Below are 20,983 nucleotides of genomic sequence, written 5' to 3' on the forward strand. Positions count from 1 at the left end.
GATTAAATAAGTTTCTCGCTTTCTCTGTATAAAAGGAGATAAAAATGTTAAAAATTTAACGCAATGGATATCTTTCTATAATTAAACGTTCTCTAGAAACTTCTTGACCTAATTTCAAGTTCTTAAACTTTTGTATAGTAGGAAACGCGCTAATTTCGGAATACGCTTTGCTGAAAATAATATATTTATTCTTTTCACTTTCGTATAGATGTTAATGGTTAGGATATAATTTATTAATTATTGAATTTCTTTCTTAATTTATTACTATTTGTATGAAATCTATTCGTTACCGAATTTCTGCACTAGCTTCGCCACCAGGATTGGACGCAGAACAACGATAAATACCGCTATCTTCTAACGTCACAGCTTCGAGGGCCAGAACAGACCCGAGCAATCTGGTCCTTGGTCCAGAGAGTACCAGCATTGGCTCGGAACCGGTTTGTGCGTACCATCTGGAAATTGAATCGTAGATGGAACATTAAACCTTAAATGATCGAACCACTGTTTGTGTAAGCAATATTTTACTCTTGAAATAATCCAACAGTGCTGTGAAACATAACGGAAGATTTAGTGATCATAAAGCTTAAAAACACTTTCTGCTTGCAATTATGATTCATTAAAATCGTTCTTGACGTTATGTTTCAATTATGTCTTCGTTAACGTACTTTCTCTATAAAGCATTATGAAGTTATACAGTCTAGTACAACTTATGTTTGTTAAACATGTATAAAATTAATATAACTTCTTAATATATCCTCTTCTAGGAAAATTTTTAATAAATCTCTAGATTTATTTAAGTATCAAAGAAGGACTATACTCAGATATCTTATTGTAATAGAATGGGTTTTATAATCGTCGAATTTTACCCCCAAGACTATAATCGTATATATGTATATACATATAGTATTATATCCGTATATTGCACATCTTTACTTCCCGTTTATAGCTTTAAGCTTCTTAACATCGTAATTACAGAATTAATATTACTATCATCTTAATTATAGATTTAGTACTACTATTATCTTAATAATAATCACCGTTAATTAAAGTCTTCGTTGTTGTACAAAATCTAGTTCCCGTTTATACAACCCACGTATTAGCAAATACTTAGCTACTCAGAAAATTATTGAAACACGTGAAAACCAATTTTTATATTACGATTCTTTATATTGCGATTAAAACGAAATCAAACACATATTTACGAGATTCATTCCACTCGTTATTACCTATTATTTTCATTTCGCGCTATCCACAATAACATATTATTTCTCTAATTTATATCTCATGCGAAATTATCCAAAGTACCAATTAAAAATTCCATCGAATCGACCAGCAAACAATCGTGAAAATTCAGCCGACGATAAATTCCCTCGTAATCTCGATTAATTCAAACGTCATTCTACTCACTCGGCAACATAATATATCATCCAATTACATTAACTGAATCCATTGAAATCTCTTTATCGGCGTACAATTCGCGAAATTCTAGCCGAACATTCCGTTGAAAATTTGTCGGCAGCCGCGCAGAAATCCTTTGTAGCGTTCGCACGAAAATGGGTCCTGGCAGCATTCCATTCTGTTCCCGTTCTCGCACGCGAATTCCGGTAAAAATTTTCAAACGTAACGTCGCGCGGACCGAACATTTCGAAGCTAACGCGGTTTGCATGATTGCAAGTTAATGCGACTTTCCCTGCCGCTTCGGAACTTCCTTTTTTCCCGGTAAAGACTCGAGGAATAATTTTTCATCGGAAGGCAAAGCGCTCGCGTATCAGGCAAAGGGCTGGTTGGTGGAACCGAGGCGCTTCAATTTCACTGGCTTTCGGGCACGACGACCTAGAAACGACATCCAGTCGCATCCACAGTGAGCATTTATCCCGGAGATTCCGTGCTTTCTTTCATCCTCACCTACGTCTTGACAGTTTTCGATCGAAGCACGTTCGTCGGCTCGAACCACTTCCACAGATCCCCTGCTCTGTTTTTCGTTTCTTTTCCTCTCTTCACTTTCCCCGATCTTCTTCATCTTCGCCTTTTTCGTCCTCTCTATACCTCACCTAACCCCCTTTGTTTTTTGTAGATCGTCCAGGAACATCGTATCTTGTATCTTTGTTCGTTCTTGGATTTCTTGATACGTAAGGGAACTGACTTCCTTCGGGAATTTTAGTTGGTAGTTCTAGGGGAAGTTACCCGAGGTAAAAAGGTAAGAAGTTAGAGTTCAAACTCGTCTAGTAGATCAGTTCTTCGATTCTTTCGAGAGCGTCAAGATAGCTGAGTTAAGTTAAAGGTGTATTTTATTTGAACTTTGCGACTTTCTGCGAAGTATTTCTCTCTCCCTCTCTCTCTCTCTCTCTCTCTCTCTCTCTCTCTCTCTCTCAAGGAAAAGGGAATTACGTTTGTAGCGCGATCAGTTTCATGGTAAATACGTGCTGCACATGGTCTGACTGCAGGTAAATTGCAGTAAGTTTGTTGTTAGAAACCGAGCGTTTCTAGTTTCGATTGATTGCTCTTGCTTACGTCGTGTTTTGGAATAATGGATGGTGTAGGAGCGTGCTAATTTATAAGATGAATGTATGGTCAGCCACGTGTTAGAATACATACAGCCACATGTTACATGTATGTATAATCTACTAAAACAATGTTTCTTTACGGAATCCTACACAAATCTTCACAATATGATACAATGTAACATAATATAACGAATGAAACGAGAGTTACTAAATTTCTGGAATTTAATTAGTTTAACATTAAATGAAAAACATTAATTAGTTTATTGAACATTACATCGTAGCCTCGCTTTAAGTTACTAGATGTATTACTATTAGAAACAACTTTTGAAGAAGATACAATCCCTTTTCTTAATAATTTTCTTCAAATTTTTCGCTTCATCGCCAATTTCCTCTCTTACTGGCAATTGTTTTCTGAAACATGGTCCTTAATTCACTAGTCACTGTTCTTTTTCTTATTATTAGCATCATTATTGTTGTTAATAAAATAAATTACCTAAACGTACAGCTTCAATTGCTAAAACATCCATCGCTTCGTTATTACAAGATAGAACGAGTTAAAAATGGTTTCACTCATAAATCTGTAGCCGAGCCTAAATCACGCGATAAAACCAGTTCACCTCGTTATTTCAGTCGAATGGATTGGTATCGGTGAAGCATGTAAGTACTGTTCAAGCATATCGTTCGCAAAATGTCTTGGCACGCCATGCTGGCTAGCGATAACGTCAATAAATTTTCATCTCTCCAGATGTTTCTTGTCCGGTGCATGCATCTGCCTGTGGTCCTGGGTCGAGGAAAAGGAGATCCAGAAATTCCAAGAGAGAAAGAAAGAGAACGAGGAGAAAAACTTTGTAGAGCAGAAGGCTCCTCGAAGACCCGGTGAGCGACATGGAGAGTTTCCGATTGTGCTCCGTTCGCGAAGCTTCACGTTCGAGTGCTTCCACTTTTCCTCGATCAAAGTCCTGCCCAGTCCTTATTTCTTTACTTACCTTCTATCTCGAATATTCCTGCCTCCGATCCTCCTTTTCCTGTCTCTGACTGTCTTTTCGTTCATCCTTGTTTCGATCTACCTTTCGACGCTGAAAAACGTGGCTCGTAGTTTTCTTTTAGATTAAAGAGCCAGATTAGAACGTGCGTTGCTTTTTCTGCTTCTTTTGTACGTTACGCTTTTATCGCCTTTCCATTGGCATGGAGGAATTTTCTCTGTACCTGAGCTTTCAGACGTTTGTCTTCGATCTATGTAGTTCTTCGGCGAGGGCAAATGTATATGTCGATCGTAGTTGATTTACACAGTTGTACGTTGATTTATCGTTTTTTAAAAATTGATAAAGGTGGAGAACCCAAACGGTAGACGCACAGAGATTTATCGTATCACACAGAGATTAAAAGGTCTTATTCCGAAGGATTACGTCTATAAACAGTCCTCGAAGGATCGATGAATTTTCATATCTTGCATCGTGACGGTAATCCTATCACTAGGAAAGGCTATACTCCTCGGTGAACGCTCGATTTACGCGAGAATTCGTGTTTCCGTTTTATGGATGCTTCGTTTCCCGCCGCTTTGAACTCGCAACGACCAATGCCCCGCAATTACAGCGTTAAATTCGTTTATATCGTTTGTAATAATAATTGTAACATTAAATTTACCATGCAACACGCCATCGGTTTTCGATTACGCGTAATTATTCCCATGATTATTTGGATGTATTATGATTTAATTTATATTTGCCAAACATTCACGAACAAAGACTGTACATAGATAGCTCGATCAATTGAGCTGCGTCTTTCGTTCCATAAATATCCTTTCGCCGTAACTTCGTTCGCGTGGACTATCAATATAGAGAACAATTTTTAAACGGATGAACTTTTACGAATGAAATATCTGCATATTTTTCATACCAACAGTTAGACTGTTCTCCGTGGTAAAAAATATTAAATTATCAAATGTTTGGATTTCAGAACAAATACGACGTGAATAATAACCGTCGTAGCTTGACAACTCGAACGCCAGCTATTTCTCAGTTTCCAGAAAACGGATCGAGATGGAACATATTCTATTTTCTTTCCCGGACACTAAGATATGGAACAGAGAAAATCCCAGCAAAACTCGTTCAGTAGTTCTTACATGATGCGAGTATAAGCAGACAAACAAACAGACAAAAATTGAAAGAACTAGTCTTCTGGACACAATAGCTTATGAACTGTTCCTGGATAACTGTTTTTCTCTTATTCAATACACAGACACGATCCTTCTATCATTTTATTATTATTATATATAGATATGGATTGCTAGATAGTTGGAGAATTTCTGGCATTTTAGACGCACGTCGGTGTATAGTCACCTGCATGTTTTGATCTTCGACATTTTTACTGTTTAATTTGCCTTTCGTGAATATAAAATATTGTTCCCTTAATAGTAAAGATATCTCTGTATCTGATTTTCGTATATCGTATTAAATAATTTAGAAAATACAAAGTAAAGAACCAAAGAGAGTATTGCTCGATATTCGTAAGTTGACTAGTAGAATGAGTCCTTCGCGACAGACACAGTAGTACTAACCAATCATTAGTCTCTAGAGCGACGGAAAAATTGTACGATCTTTGTTACGTACAACTGGTTGTAACGAAGAGAATAAGAAGAAAGACTATGTTGTATATTGCAATAGAAAAAAGAAATATTTTTTTTAAAGATGACAAACAGGAGTCATGATTATTGCAATTATACATATATATATATATATGCTACATAAATCTCCAAGTATTCTACACACTGCAAATATTAAATGTAAAGTAACAATTTAAATAAAAGATATAAGCTTCTAATTTAATTTACATAAACCTTATGTATTCACGTTAATGCGATTAAAAAGATGCTGCGTATCTAAACAAAAGTTCGCCGATGTAAAATAAAATTTATACTTTTTATAACAACTCTCCGTAATGAGTAAAGAGCTAAGGTATCTGTATCGAGATAAATGAAAAACTCACCGATATTCAGGAGTAGGGCAGGCCTGTGCTACGCAGACTAACGACGTTGATTCATCTTGCGCGACGTGAACAACGCCAGAGTTTTCAAGAATCACCGGCGGCATCACCCCTCGGTGATCTACAAAAAAGAAAAAAAGGGGAAAAAAAAGAATCGTTCGAGAGAGGGTCGATTAATGCGGCGGGTAATTGGAAAAAACCTCGGCAATTTCCCGGCGATAAGAAAAATCGGCCTGTCCACCGGAGTGAAAATTACTACCTGCTATCCTTACGTTGGCCACGGAACTCACTACCACTTGTCTAGTGAGACGATGCATCGTTCGACATCTGTAGCCGTGTATTTGATCGCTGAACTCCAGGCTGTGGACCAGAAGTTCCCCGGTTGGTAAAAGGTGAAACTTCCCATCTGCAACGCAAATAATGAAAAAGAAATTTATGCCTTTGTATCGTTTATTGTTTCTTATCGTCGTAGTTTCTCGTTACATTATATTATATATCCGCGTGTTACGCGTATTCTATACACTTTTCATAAATGCGTGAACATGCGTAGTCTAGTTATAATCATTCGATTCAATAACGATATCCATTAATTTCAACGATCTATAACAACGATCGTTCGTAGTAAAACAACTACGATAATTTCAGCCATAGATCGTTCGTCGAATCTAATAAACAAAAGTATCGATTCGACGAACTAAACTCTCTTTTCAGAAACTGTTGCGAATATTCTCGATACGAAGTATAATATCGGAGTCGCCATACGTTTGGACGCGATTCGCGTTCGAAAGCTTTCATCACGACCAGAACATGACCGGGCTATCGAGTAGACGTTTTGCAATCCGCAAAACGGCGAAGGCTATCTTGCCCGCGGTGTTAAACGCGATTATATCGTCCCCGGAGCAAATAACTGCACGTTCGATGAATTATTTAACGCGAGATACGACGATAGTGGGATTCGTGATACGTTGCAGAGCATCCTCTGCGAGACACTCTTTGGTACATGGCAGAAATATAACGAGGAATTTTCTAATCTCCGTATTATTCATAACTGGCATGCGTGGCGATAATTTATAATCGGCGTCGACGTTTCTCAATAAACGTGGCACGCGGATTCGGAATTACCTTTGATAACTACTCTGTGCCATCGATGAACGAGCTATCGCCAACGTTTCGTGATATTTTCGTCGGTGAACCGGCGAACGGTTTTACCGTAACGATAATTATGCTAATTCCGGGATTTCCAGCGGCCTGTTCTGGATGACTGGCGGAGGTACTGCCTCGCTGTTCTTGCCCTGCGCGGCTTAAGCCGATGCTCGTTCCTTAGATAAGCCCGAGCAACGTTAATGACGGTAGTTATCCTAAACATTCGCAGTCGTTTTACGAAAACCCCTATTCACGTCCGGATATCTTTAACATGGCTTTCGAATATATGATTATCTTGCACGAAAGAGGTCGTTCTTCCATTAGTTCTCGTCTTTCTTTTTATTCCTTTTTCCTTCCACGTTGTTCGGCGTGTTTTTCGCTCTTCGTTTTTAAATAATTTTATGTGCTAGACAAGATTGGCCGCGTAGTAGTGACACACGTATGTGAATATGAGTGCGTGGAAGTATGTGTGTGCAGTTCCGTCAGCAGTGTGGTACGGAAGATGGTGAGACAAAGAAAGTGCTGAGATGCGTGCAAATGTATATCGACGAAGATCTTGGAAATCGTTTATTAAATAAATCTAAAACTATTTTAATATGAATTCTAAGTGTAACCTTAGTGTTCCTTTACTTTTGTATGAAAGATGCTGAGACAAAGAAAGTGCCGAGATGCGTGCAAATGTATATCGACGAAGATCTTGGAAATGGTTTATTAAATAAATCTAAAACTATTTTAATATGAATTCTAAGTGTAACCATAGTGTTCATTTACTTTTGTATGAAAGATGCTGAGACAAAGAAAGTGCTGAGATGCGTGCAAATGTATATCGACGAAGATCTTGGAAATCGTTTATTAAATAAATCTAAAACTATTTTAATATGAATTCTAAGTGTAACCATAGTGTTCCTCTACTTTTGTATGAAAGATGCTGAGACAAAGCAAGTGCTGAGATGCGTGCAAATGTATATCGACGAAGATCTTGGAAATCGTTTATTAAATAAATCTAAAACTATTTTAATATGAATTTTAAGTGTAACCTTAGTGTTCCTTTACTTTCGTATGAAAGATGCTGAGACAAAGAAAGTGCTGAGATGCGTGCAAATATATATCGACGAAGATCTTGGAAATCGTTTATTAAATAAATTTAAAACTATTTTAATATGAATTCTAAGTGTAACCATAGTGTTCCTTTACTTTTGTATGAAAGATGCTGAGACAAAGAAAGTGCTGAGATGCGTGCAAATGTATATCGACGAAGATCTTGGAAATCGTTTATGAAATAAATCTAAAACTATTTTAATATGACTTCTAAGTGTAACCTTAGTGTTCCTTTACTTTTATTTCGTCAATTAAGATCCACAATTCTCAACAATTTTCATTCTATTTCTCGTTGCTTCGTTGGAATCTTGCATCGCGAATCGATGAAGATTTGTACAAGTAATTGCGCGTTTCTTACCTCCGTGTTTGTTGGTCTCGCTAACGAAATTTCTAGCCGCGCGTAGTACACGCTACCTCCGTATCCCTATCCAAGATTCTACGTTATTGCGTCTACGTTCGAACGCAAATTCGGCTACGAGACATTAGCACAGCTAAGACCGGCAGAGATAAGCGGCCCTGCTAAATAGCGATTGTCGGCCAAGTCAGCCGGCTTGGATGGGTTATGTAGTTTCGGTATCACACTCGATGCTACTACCTATACCCTGTCCTCTCGGATCTATTCAACGTAGATAGACTGCGTATGTACGTGACCATGTACACGATGTACATACGCGTATGTATGCACGAGACGGAGGAGGCTGCCTCGAATTACGTGCAGTCTGACCATAGCGCTATTAGTAAGATGGATATGTTACGCTTACAGAAATATAGCGACCATAGATGGGGAACAAAGGCGGCTTAATATTACATAGGCAGCAAGAAATACGGGATTGCTGCTTGTGAGAGAATTGTTGTAGAGCCGCAAGAGAACGGCTGAATGCGTTGTGAAGTTAAAAACGGCAAGTAATTTGATGAATTGTAACGTTTATTCAAGGGGTGAAAAGATATTCGCGTAACATCTGCGTGGAAATTAATTAGTTGTGGTTGTAGGAAGGTATAAGAGGGATGATCGAATAATTGGCAGAATTTTAATATTAATTAGGTCAACAGAAAGATGTCTATATAACGTCCAAGCACAAATTGATTGTTTCAGGGTATGGAAAGTTAAGAGAAGGATGATTAAACAATTTTTAAAACGTTCGCGTTCCAGGTGCATAAAATTAATTGTTTTAGGATATAAGAGATTATAAAAGAAATAGTTTATAGAATTTTAATGTTTATTAGATGGAGAAAAAGGTACCTGTACGATATTGCAGAAGCGATAATGTGATATTTATTAAATGCGCATATAAAACGGTAAACTATTAAGAAACGTATGAAATAATAATGCCCGTGTCCTGGTAAAATAAAAAAAGAAACGCAATCAAGAGAAATGCGAAGGAAGATCTCTCTTTCAAAGATAAAATATCTGCGTTCAAGTTCGAATGATTCATTCAGTTGGCCAGTTACACTGAAATGCCTTTCCTCCTCTGTTTTAATACATCATGTTAACCTTTTTATATTATTTGCTGTTCGAATGCGAGCAATTAATTCGCACAATTTCCCGTCGATTTCTCTGAAAAACCATCGAAACGAACACTTTCGTTTAATCGACGAATGTTAAATTTGCGCGCTCCATTTACAAACTTTTTCTGTTCTATTCGCCGGCACCATTTTCTGTTCGAACGTTTGGATTAAATTACAAACAAAAAGGACAGGAAGAAAAGATAAAAGAAAAGAAAGGAAGGGCACAAAATGAGAGAAGGAGAAATAAAGAAAATTAACAACACGTTTGCACGCTGAAAACAATGAAACGCGGAACCGTATTGTACCAATACCGTTTGGTCAATGTACGCGCGCACCTTTAACGAGTCGTAAGCATCAACTTTGCGAACGCATGTAACCTTTTTTGAGAGCCGTGTATTCAAACAATATCGTTTCACGAAGACGATTCTATCGGCGAGCTCGTACGCGAAGCAATTAAAACTTTTCGCTCGTTTCGCGCGACAATTTCGTGCGTGTTCACGAATAAACGTTCGACAATCCTCTTTGGAAAAACGTTGGCTTGTCAAAGAATTCGTGACAGTGGACATGGCGGTAATCCTCACGCGACTGTGTCTGCACACGTGTACAGTGTACATGGATGAAATGTGCACGTGGAATTAATTGCGGGCTGATCCTGATAGATGTATAGGGATAGATTTAATGGAAACGTACAGGATATAATATATATAGGGTCATTCAGAATTAAAGGAGAAAACGCAATGAAAGAAGGCTGGCAAGTTCTTGTTCGAGCTTCTGTACGTTCTTTAATCCGAAGTTGCTAGTTTCTGGTATATTATGGTAAATGTAGACTGACGATATTTATGCACATTCGTGTTTTTATGAGCATATTATCTTCGGATATTTTATGCATCTTTACATATTACGTGCACTTTGCACGTGTTTACCTTCAAAGTTTCTCGTAAATCGGCATAAATACGGTACAACTAGCTACGAATGAAAACGGTTAATCAAAGAGAGCTTTTCAAAGTTGATACGTTGAATACTTGAAATTTGTGCGGAAAAGTTTTTCATCTGGCGGTACAAGGGATTAGGTGGAACGCAAAATATTCTTTAACCGGGAAATAAATCGTATTGTATATACAAGTGAACATTTTGAAAATACCTTCAGTTTGGAAGATAACGTTGTTCCGTAGATCGTGAACTGCGAAATACAGTTATTGGTTGAGCAAAAGCCCGAACTAATTTTTATCAAACCTGGAGCAAATGTAACAACAATGCGAAAACATTTTTGAAGTAGCGCACATTTGTACAAAATTATTTTATTGTATTTAATTTTCGAACGAATTTCTAGAGAATTTAATTGTTTACTTATCAGATCGCATCTTCTGCACGTTTGTATTGTTTCGATTTGTATCGAAAGCATTATGATTCCGAACGGAAAATGGAATTTCCGTCTAGCGAGTTTAGACGAACGACGGAAGCGGAACACAACAGACAAAAGAACTCGGTGAAATTTAATTTCTCGAGAACATTCGGAACGCTGTACACGTTCCTGTCTCGATTCGAATGATATTGTAGATCTTGCACTGGATTTGTTACATTCCTCTTCGCACGGTGTTTACAAAGATCACAAACGTGTGCCGCGTTTGTGACAGGAAGCAATTAAAAGAAACGGAGAGTTATTTTTAAATATATTGTTTTCGATATATTCTCTAAACATATGAGAAGCTAAGTAAATATGAGAAGCAAAGTAAAGAGAAGCTAATAGTTAGAACAATAATGGACGATTTTACGTTTGCCTTTTAAAGATTATGCAGAAATTCTGCCTGTTCAAGATTATCGCGTCATCTTTTATTATGTACATTATCGAGTAGTCCATTATACTTAATATTACATTACTTACTATACTTAATTTTACGCCATATATTATAGAAATTCAGGATAGAAGAAAGAAGAACAAAGAGAGGAAAACGAGTGAAAATTTAACGAGATGAAATACGAGTCAAAAGTTAGAAACGAAATGTTTAAACAAGAGTATACAGATATAAGTTTCTATTTAAGATTATAAAAAGATTTGTAGTTTGTATACTATTATTCGATATAATGGTAATCCTAAAAAGGGACGTTATTCGCCAGAACTCATAATTGGAAAAAATAACATTCGTCAGTTAAGATTGTCGATATCAAATTAAATAATTTTATTTTCAATATTATATTTCCTATCGGAGAGCATACTTCGATACAATATTGGTGAATTGGTATCAGAAATAGTCGACACGACACATCGTAAATATGGAGGAACGAAGACATTATTCGCGACACTTTGATCTGTAGCGGTTCCCCTTGGATATTAGCCACTAGGGTGCCTTCCGTCAGAACATCACTTCCAAAGCATGTACTTACTTCCCTATACATATAGTTTCGCATCTTTCAAATATATTTTTCTGCTTTCACTATTAAGCACTTTGCTGTCTAAAATAGATAAACTTTACACCGAATATTATAACATTTTAAGATCACGGTATCGATGCATTCGATAAAATCTTCATTCTATATTCTCTCTAAGCGACAGTATTTTAGTTCTACTGGAACGTATAATTATAAATCTTTTGACTTGCCTATCAATATTTAATATATCCAAAAATGTCGTATTGGAAATCTATAATATGTCGTTGATTAAAGACGAAGGATATCTAAATATTTTACCAAACAAAACATTTTTCTCCAAATAGGTTCCAACCAACGAGGAGGAGATAATTTAATATCCTAATATATCCCTTTCTCAAAATAAATTTGTTATTGGTCGATAAAACTCCTTCTACGCACTCGTCTATTGCAAATACAATAAATTAACGTTTCACTTTTAATTTAATAATAGTTGATGAAGGAGAAGTATTTTGCTCTAGAGCTATTTCGTTTAACAGGCTACATATGAACAATGTGATTCGAAATGAAGTATCGATTTTCCATTAATTTCTATTTCCATCGCGTAAACCAATTTATTTCTACGCCAAATTCTCGCGCAAATGAGACGGATCTATCGACGATAGTCGATCTCTGTAGACGGTTTAATAGCTAAAACGCGTTATAGATCAGTAGGAATAAAGACAGTATCTTTGACAGTCGCTTAATCCATGCCGGTGCCTTCCGCATTTACCCGCACCTTCCCAAGTGCTTTCCATCAGTCCCAATTCCCATAATGTCTCTGCTATATGGTCTCCGATTCCGTGAAATAGACGATTCGTTTCGAATGTTTGCATGTCGAAGATATGGGTTTCTAAATAGCCATGCTGACAAGTGCGCTAACAGACAATACGTGAAACGTGCCAAGAATCAAAAGAGATTCGGCAAATTGGTATGCTCAAATCGTAGGTTACGAAATTTTGTGCCAGTAAATCCTGAGGAATACGAGAATTTGATCTTCCATCTCAGCTGTTTTAAATTCTCTGATATAATTAAATTCGTAATACGATCGATGTGTGCTTAAATTTACGTTTTTATCTCGAACCGATCTTCGGTAGTTTCTGATGATTCCTATTCTCATTGTTCATACGAATATTTATAAATGGTCAATCTTTTACCTTTTAATTTCATCGAGCTGCATTAACGATGGGTTTTGTTCGAAGACGCGTTCCTTAAAGTTTCAATCTACATCGTCGATCGACTACTCGCTGAAAGCTAATTAATTCTTTCAGAAAATCGATTTAACGAATACGTCATCAGATATAAGGTCACTAAGTTTTAAAGAAACAGCATCTTAGAAGTTTTCTGAGCGCTGATAGTATCGTAAAAAGAAATTTTAACAAGGAGGAGAAAGCATAAGAAGGCAAGAAATTATATCGGAAAGCCAAGCGGGAAGACCAGGAGGTTCGTTAAAAACAAAGCTACATGCAGGAAATTTTATGTATCACGCGATAACAAGGACGGTTCACGGTGTGCCAATATCTTCTCGTTGAGGGCGACGTGTGTTTTTACTGTCGTCTTTTTTCCATGGTCGTATAAAAGTTACGCTATCCCGTCGTTCGTCGCTCGAAGACCGAACGACGATGCTCGTTGGATACCAGCCAGCTCTGTATTTTTTCATCGACTGCCGCTATCGTCGGCGAATATGCTTTTCTCAATGTTCTGCGTAATTATAAAATTTGTCCAAGCATCGAGAGTTGACGTAACGTGGAACGAACTGATTTCAGGATCTACATATGTCGGTCGGACGTTCATTATTCCTATCGCTCGATACAATGTACTATACTACATTTGATGATCCTGACGTGCTGACAGTTCGCCAGAGCGCGTGTCCACCAAAATGTAAACAAGAAGAAATCTAAACGAAAAGAACAAACCAGACGGAGCAACAAGACGAAGAATAGGCAAGTAGAAGGGAAATAATTATCAGTGAGACGAGTAAGGTAAATCGCGGGAAGATTGCAAGACCATCCTCAAACGGCATTAACAACGGCGTGTCGCGTCCAATTAAAAGGATTACTAATTAAGCTTACTAATTAATAGCGCGCGAACCGACGTGATATTACGTTTTAATTACCGGGTATCATCTTTTTCAATGCGTGTCGTCGCAGCGACAGAATAGTAAGAGAAAGAAGGAGAAAGAAAGAGAGAGACAGAGACAGAGGCTCGGGGAAAAAGCAAGACCAGCCGACGACGTTCTTAAATCCAATTAATTTCTACGACTATTAATGAGCGAGTCGCTCGACCGTTACGAGGTCGATGTCCTCGACGATCTCTCCGCGACCTACAGCAACGCCGCGGGACGGTGATGCAAGATTATTGTGGATATTAAATTTCACTGTACCGGCCGGCTGTACGCCCGTGGCCGGATATTAAATTTTAGTCCTAGTAAGCAATGCCACCAGCCGGCTATTATACATCGTGCTACCTTCTACCTACGTGAAAATCGCCCCTACAACCTTTGCCATCTCCGCTCTCCTTTCCTACACAGTATCCTCTCTTTCGTCTCAGTGTTTCCCTGTTTTACCGCACGAACGTGGCCGTATAATTCTTCTTGTTTCATGCTTTGTGCTTCGTACACCTATCGGCTGCGTGTGTTGTTGCATCTGTGCCAATGGAATGTCCCTTGGGCTTTTATTACCACCTCCTACCACACGAACGACCGCTACGGGGAATATTACATTTTGGTAGATAGGCGAAATTATCGATTATATGATAGCGCGCTGCTTTTCATATAGAATAATAGCGTTCGGGAGAGGAGACTGCCGCAAACTCAACCAGCGCGGCTATTAGCCGTACATATTCTTCCTGGTGTATACACTCTCGCGCGGCTTTTGGAAGAGAGCATGGTTTTTTGTTTAGGTAATGCTACCGTCGAGAATGGATTATTGTTAACGCCGGTTTCTAATCTTAATTGGAAGAAGAGCGTAGAAGCGTCTGTAGAATGGTAAAGAGATAGAATAGCAAAGTGCGTGTAATTATGTTCCTTTCTCGATAAAACTCAGCATTAATTTTGTCAAAAATCTCTACATGTATTTTAGTAATTGTAATGAAATGTCTGTAACTAGCCGTTTCAATTCTGAGTCGGTTTAATTCAATTTTAAATCTTACAATATTTGAAGTAAAAACTACCTCATTGAATATATCTTCGAGGTATTCCATCATTCTTAATACAAATATTTTACTGTACCGTATGTATAATCCCTTGATCTGTTGATGGATATCATCGAACGTGATTATCAAGTATCACTGCATATTTTACGTAGGTCATATTATTTTTTTATTATTGCCATGAAAAGATTCTAACCAGGTTAGGACTGAACGTACCTTCGAACGATTCGAATACGCTACGATATCTTCCCTTCGACTATTGCGAGTATAAAACGAAAACAACTATGTAAAAAGGGAAAATCTCTTACCTCCTTGTAGAGAAGGATAGATGTAGAACGATGGTTCCTGCAACCAGGACACCACGCGGACCAGATCTTTCACGAAACTAGGAACGACACATCGTAACACCGCTGTGCAGCCCCTCGATGCACCTCCGATCACCTCCACGTCGACTTTGTATGCTTGGGCTACCACTGTGAACAAATAAACGTGAAGTTACATTTGCGGTTGTACACAATTCCAGTGGAAAGATTTATGGCTGTAATTTTGCTTGGTAGACGCAGAGACAAAGTTATACTACTAAAATAAATGAAATAATACACGAAGGAAATAAACTAATATCAAAATAATATTCTTCATCGATAAGCCAACTTTTCAAGGAAACAGTTCAACATATGGATATAAATATGGATATAAATACAAAATTCAAAAGCGTTAAATCTCTAAACGATTAACATACTAAGTTTTCAGAACAATAATTCGGATTTATCAATGGTACTGTAAATTAACGTCGTATGAACTAAATAATCATATCTAAAAATATATTAGACCCATTTCTTTTACCCAAATCCATTGATATCATAAGCATATCATCCTTAACGATCGCTAAGAGATTCATAAAACTTCTCCCCTATTTCCCATCGTTTCTCCTCTGACAAATTCAATTCACCAAGTTCATATCATCGCCACATACTACTACTACTACAGCGTAAGTATTACAATTCTACGTAATCTCTCCGATTGGAATATTTTTCTCCAAATTTCATAATTGCAAAACGTTTCCGACAAAACTGATCAATGCCGACGGCAAACAATTTTACTGTCGTTTAAATCAAAACCTTCAGCGAACAACCTTAGCAGTGATTCGGAGAACAATCTAGAGTTCTATTAATCCAAACTTTCGACCCAGTGCTACTCGCGTTGAAAGGGTGCCGCGCAGCGATAGTTCGCGTTGATGGTAATTAAAACGTTACGTTACACGCGTCGCCCTTATCCCTCGTTCACTCGCGTAACGTATACATTGTACACATGTTCGTAGACTTATATACAGGATGTCACGTCGTTACTCGTCGTCGACAATCGGGTGAATCTCGACGTCGACGTCGGGGAAGCGGCGAGGCGTGAGGCGACGCGAGCGTAACGAACGCCTCGTCCTCGACGTCTGTCGCTCGTTTTTCTCCTTTCCTTTTTTGTTTCTACCGTCGCCCAGCCGCTCGAGAGGCACTATGCTCTTCCGGAGATTTTATTTACGTGGAAATTCCAAGGGCGACGGCCAGCGACGCTGCAACCGGTTCTGACACGCCGACGCGACGTGGCGACGCCGACGAACGTTCTCTTCCTCTCGCGTCTTTCGTCCCTGTAACACGCTGAATTTCTTCCTTCCATCGTTTTCTTACGTTGCAGCCTTCCGCCCAACGAAGAAACTCGTTCCCTGTCTCCGTCAACACCTTTTTATCTCTTCTCTTCGCTTATTGTCGCGTTTTCGCTCGGTAGTCGCGCCTTCAGCTGCCTGCCACGTTACCCATATTACGATATTTCATCAATTTTTCAAAGGATTCGAATTTCCTCGCAATTCCCTTCTCTTGGCTTTTGGCGTTGCCTCGTGTCGTCGAATGTTTAACGTGTCCCTGGGGAAGCTAATAACGCGCTGATCGAGCGACGCGAACTCGATGCTGCAATAGAGATTCTTCTGGAAATGAAAACACTTAAACGCGACGGGCGTCGAACGCGATTCGAAATTGGAATCTCGCTGTAGCTGGCGAAGGCTGCGGGTTACACAGAGGAACCCGCGCGGTGTGATTGCAGCGCGATGGGGGTTAGGTCGTTTGATCGGAGAGAGGAATTTTTTCGGTTCGATCGTCGTTCGCGTTGTTTCCACTGCAGATGAAGGCAGATACCAGTAAATGTGGGTTACGCGAGTAGAAATTGTAGTGTCGCGTTGATTATAGTACGCCGAAGTCAATTAAATTTTTTATTGTTGCAAACAGGGAAATTGATATCGGGGATACTAAATGATAAGGTTGATCGATGTAAAATAAAGCAATTGTCTTTTTTGTTTACTTTATTTAATTTTTTATTCGATAGTTCTTCGGGTCAATTTAAAAATGTATCGTCGATTTCAAGCTCCCTTTCTCGTTAAATGACTGACGCGTCAGAGAGTCTTCTAGGATTCGTTCGTAACTTGCGTTGTTTAAACTAGCGCTTAAATTTAAAAGAAGTAGAAATAAGTGGATATTTATATGATTAGAAACAGTATGAAAAATTCTTACTCGAATAATATTTTCGAATCGATAATTTTATCGTTAGAAACGCAATCAGAAAAATGCGACTACCAACTGTTCTACTTTGGAGTTAGATGCGTTATTCGTACAATATTGCGTTAAGAATTAACTTTAATTGCAATAATTAAAAAAGATCGTACGAACGTAAGTAAGAAGTAGATATAAATATCAAAACGATACGGGTAAACGAAACTATCGTTGTTTTGGCCATCGTGCATCGGTGAAACTAATAGTCAGAAAGAGATAAATATTGAGAAAATTAGACGACAAAGTCAAACGATAAAATAAAAGGAAGTAATTTGCGTATCTAGCGTATTTAATTTCCCTCGTTTCTTAACTTCTTTCTCGCGTTAATTTTAAGCTGTACCGTTAATTGAAGATAATGAGAATGGTAATCCGATACAACGTCTGGTGAGAAATGCAGTAGATTGAACGATTAGTTCACGTAATAGCCCTCCTATAGTTAAACAGATTGCACTGTTGCTTATGTTGGTCTACAGCTATTTGCATATTCAAATTGGGCAAATAGTCTTTGTATTACGTTCACTCGCCCAAGACGTGTTTTGCCTAAGGTATGATACAAATTCCAAGGTCTTTACGACACAATGTCAGCAACAGTACGATCCTTCGACAAAAATATAGTTAGTTACACCAAAAATGTAGCCCTTGCGTTCATTAAATCGTATTCGCCAGAATTTTATTTCTTTTAGAAAACGGAGTCGAGACTTAAACTTAAAATCTAACTTAAAACGTTAAAATCTAAACAAATCTTTTTACAAGGTACAAAATATAAATAACAGTAACTGTAGGACGTAAACGCTGAAAGTTTTTTGATCTGCTTTCTTCTTTCAAGTCTTTCTCCCACTTTCGCGCGATAAAATTGTTGTCTCAAATCACTAACATTAGCTATAATCGAAGAATAAAATTTTGAGGAAGGTTCGAGGTCTTGAAACCGAGCCTCAACCTTGACGTACCAATGTAGTCAAAGTCAAAGGATCTCGAACTTCATAACACGCGGTCTAAGATCCCCTCAGACCAATCTCTGGATCGTGTAATCTCCACAGTTTCAGAGACGTGAAACACATCAAAATCATGCCAGAGGTCTCAGGATCTCGACTTCAATAGCCGACAGTTACGAAACTCGCTAAAGCAAATTCCCAGATCAATAAGATCGAGATCGTAAGACATTGAACATCTATTACGACGTAAAAGAATGCGTTTCGAATTCTAGATCCTGATTTCGAATTAATCTTAGATCCCAGATACGCGAGCTTATACCTTGACTTCGAATTCTACTCCTCGAATCTCAGATTTCTGTCCTCTCCTGCAAGCACATCTCCAGAAACTAAGAAGTGTCGTCTCGAGCGTAAGATTTTACGTTTATAGGTAGCTCTGGTAAAGCTTAAAAGCATTCCGTAGCGTGGTTGTTGTTGGTGGTTTAAAATATAAACTTTTAAAGTTCTCTCTGCGATGCTAGGATCAAACTTGGTGAGCTTAATAATTGTACGAAACACTATGAAACTCGAGGTCCTACGTGTTTAAGGTTGGACTTGCTGGATGTCATGTTCCACGTGTGAGTCAAAAATTTCGAGTCGTATGATCTGAGGCTATGAAATTCGAGGTCCTTTAAAAACTCGGTATAACGACCTTCTCATATTTGCATACTGGTACATTCGCCAGCTACGATACGCATTCTCGAAATTCACCACTCAACTACCCTTTTCTATGATATAGATATCGCACATCTTCTGACATGGCTTCCACTATCCCGACACCTGAAAGTTCAATAACAAGCTGATCGACAAGCTGAGAACGAAATGCGCTTGTTTCTTCCGCGTTTCTCTCTGCTCTTCCCTCTCTTTTCTTTAATTACAGCGTTACGCACATTCTCATCGATCGATGATGACGCGTTTCGTTTTATCCCGATTCATCGCAAATCGCTTATGTCGTCCTTAACGCAGGAAGAACGCTTCTTCTCTCGGGATACACGCGACAACAACGACCATCCAATGAAACGAAGCGAAACAGTATCGATACGACATTCTTGCTGTTTCTAGGTTTCCTTCGATGCTGAACGATGCAATGGGCTGCGAAAACTTCCGATTCGGATCAGTGGAGCCAGTTCGGGATAGAAATTTCTTTTGTTAAACTGAAAGCAGGAAGTAAAGTTTTAATTAACGGCCACACGTCCCGGCCAGAACTTTATAGCCGCGAGGGAGTAGTTGGCAATCCTGAAAGCGTCGGCCGACCTCGCAGCTGCCACGGATTTGCATTCAGATTGCATTTTTTTTCCTCTTTCTCTTTTTTCCTCCCCTCCTTTCTCTCTCTATCTCTCTCTCTATCTCTCTGTCTTTCACTCTTTTTTTAAAGAGGTAATTACACTGAGCTCCACACGGAGAAAGCCCGGCCGCGTCTCATCTGCATCCGGCCGGGTTTAAAACATCCTTCGTCAGGACTTGCCTGGATTCCGTGCCTTGCCTCCTTCGAGGAACAAGACCAACGCATCTCCTAATGATTTTTTAATTGCTCCTCCTATTCATTCGAACGCCCCCGGCGCAATCAACGCTCGTTTGCATCGTGTTCTTTCGCTCCGCATAAATTGTAGTTGGTTGTTTAGATTTTGCTGTCCATGTTGGACGTCGTATTTTGAACAATGTAGACGGACTTTTATGTCGGAGAAACGAAGAACAAATTTGAGACTATGAGCAGCTGGGGAACCGCGAATCATGCTCTTCTATCATGTCAATCGTAAATAGAACATTGACTTTTTTAGTAGTCAGGTGTTAGTTCTGCGCGTAAGATCTTTGTCTCAAGAAATGTCTTCTGTTATCTCCTAAGTAAAAAGCAAATGAAACGATTCGAATTCCATCTACCATTTCCTCAATAGCGCTGAGCTTCTATCAGCAACGATACAGATAGATTAAAGATTTTTATTGCAAAGCTTGTGTCGCGACAGAGGAACGTTGACTTGAAGTAAAGTTTTAAGGAAGAAGGACAATAGATAACGATAGAAGTGTAGAAAGTATTGAGAAAGTAAGATCGAGATAAAATCTGCTCGTAGTTGCGAGCTAGTACGTCACGTGTGTAAGTATTTTCGGCGGTGTGCAAAGGCGAAAGGCTGACTATAGAAGAAAAGGTAAGCGGTACAAAAGAAGACGCAAGAATTCCAAAGATATCTAAAGAAGTAGATCAGAAAGTTGGAAAGAAGGAAACGAGGGAGATGTTTCCGCGAGATTGCGCTTGCCAGAATCTGATGCTAGCGGTGTAACATTATAAATAGCCAAAAGTCATTTATTTAACATGAAAAATAATTCCTTGCAATTTGAACGACCTTTCATATTTTATTCCATTTACGATTCAGCTGGTTAATATCCAATAAGCTAATTCCAGAATCTGTTCGTGCTTGGATGTTTTAATATCTTTGGAGCGAACAACGTATCTTCATCGATATATTTAAATTCTGTAAATTCGTACTTTTACAAGTACAACTAAAGAAACAGATAAACAGAAATTTATTATGCATACTTTTAGATTATTATATACATCCTTTACGTTCCTGTATCTTTAACCCATTGACGTACAAATAAAATGGAATTTGATGCGTCTGAAGAATATTATTTAATCTGGCTCGACTGA

General features: G+C 38.4%; 1 protein-coding gene across 10 annotated transcripts in view; it reads right to left on the reverse strand.

The window, feature by feature from the left end:
* The window catches only part of LOC100647260 (Down syndrome cell adhesion molecule-like protein Dscam2), a 127,035-nt gene that overhangs the window by 27,246 nt on the left and 78,806 nt on the right, over positions 1-20,983 (reverse strand). For all 10 annotated transcript variants that reach the window (XM_048406452.1, XM_048406450.1, XM_020863365.2 and 7 more), the window contains exons 3-6: positions 15,095-15,259; positions 5,746-5,892; positions 5,490-5,607; positions 291-452 (exon numbers count right to left, since the gene is read on the reverse strand). In XM_048406452.1, the coding sequence (XP_048262409.1) occupies positions 291-452; positions 5,490-5,607; positions 5,746-5,892; positions 15,095-15,259 (592 nt within the window). The remainder of the gene's footprint in view (positions 1-290; positions 453-5,489; positions 5,608-5,745; positions 5,893-15,094; positions 15,260-20,983) is intronic.

The sequence above is a fragment of the Bombus terrestris genome, chromosome 6 (genome assembly GCF_910591885.1).
Source record: "Bombus terrestris chromosome 6, iyBomTerr1.2, whole genome shotgun sequence".
In the NCBI taxonomy this organism is placed as follows: Eukaryota; Metazoa; Arthropoda; class Insecta; order Hymenoptera; family Apidae; genus Bombus; species Bombus terrestris.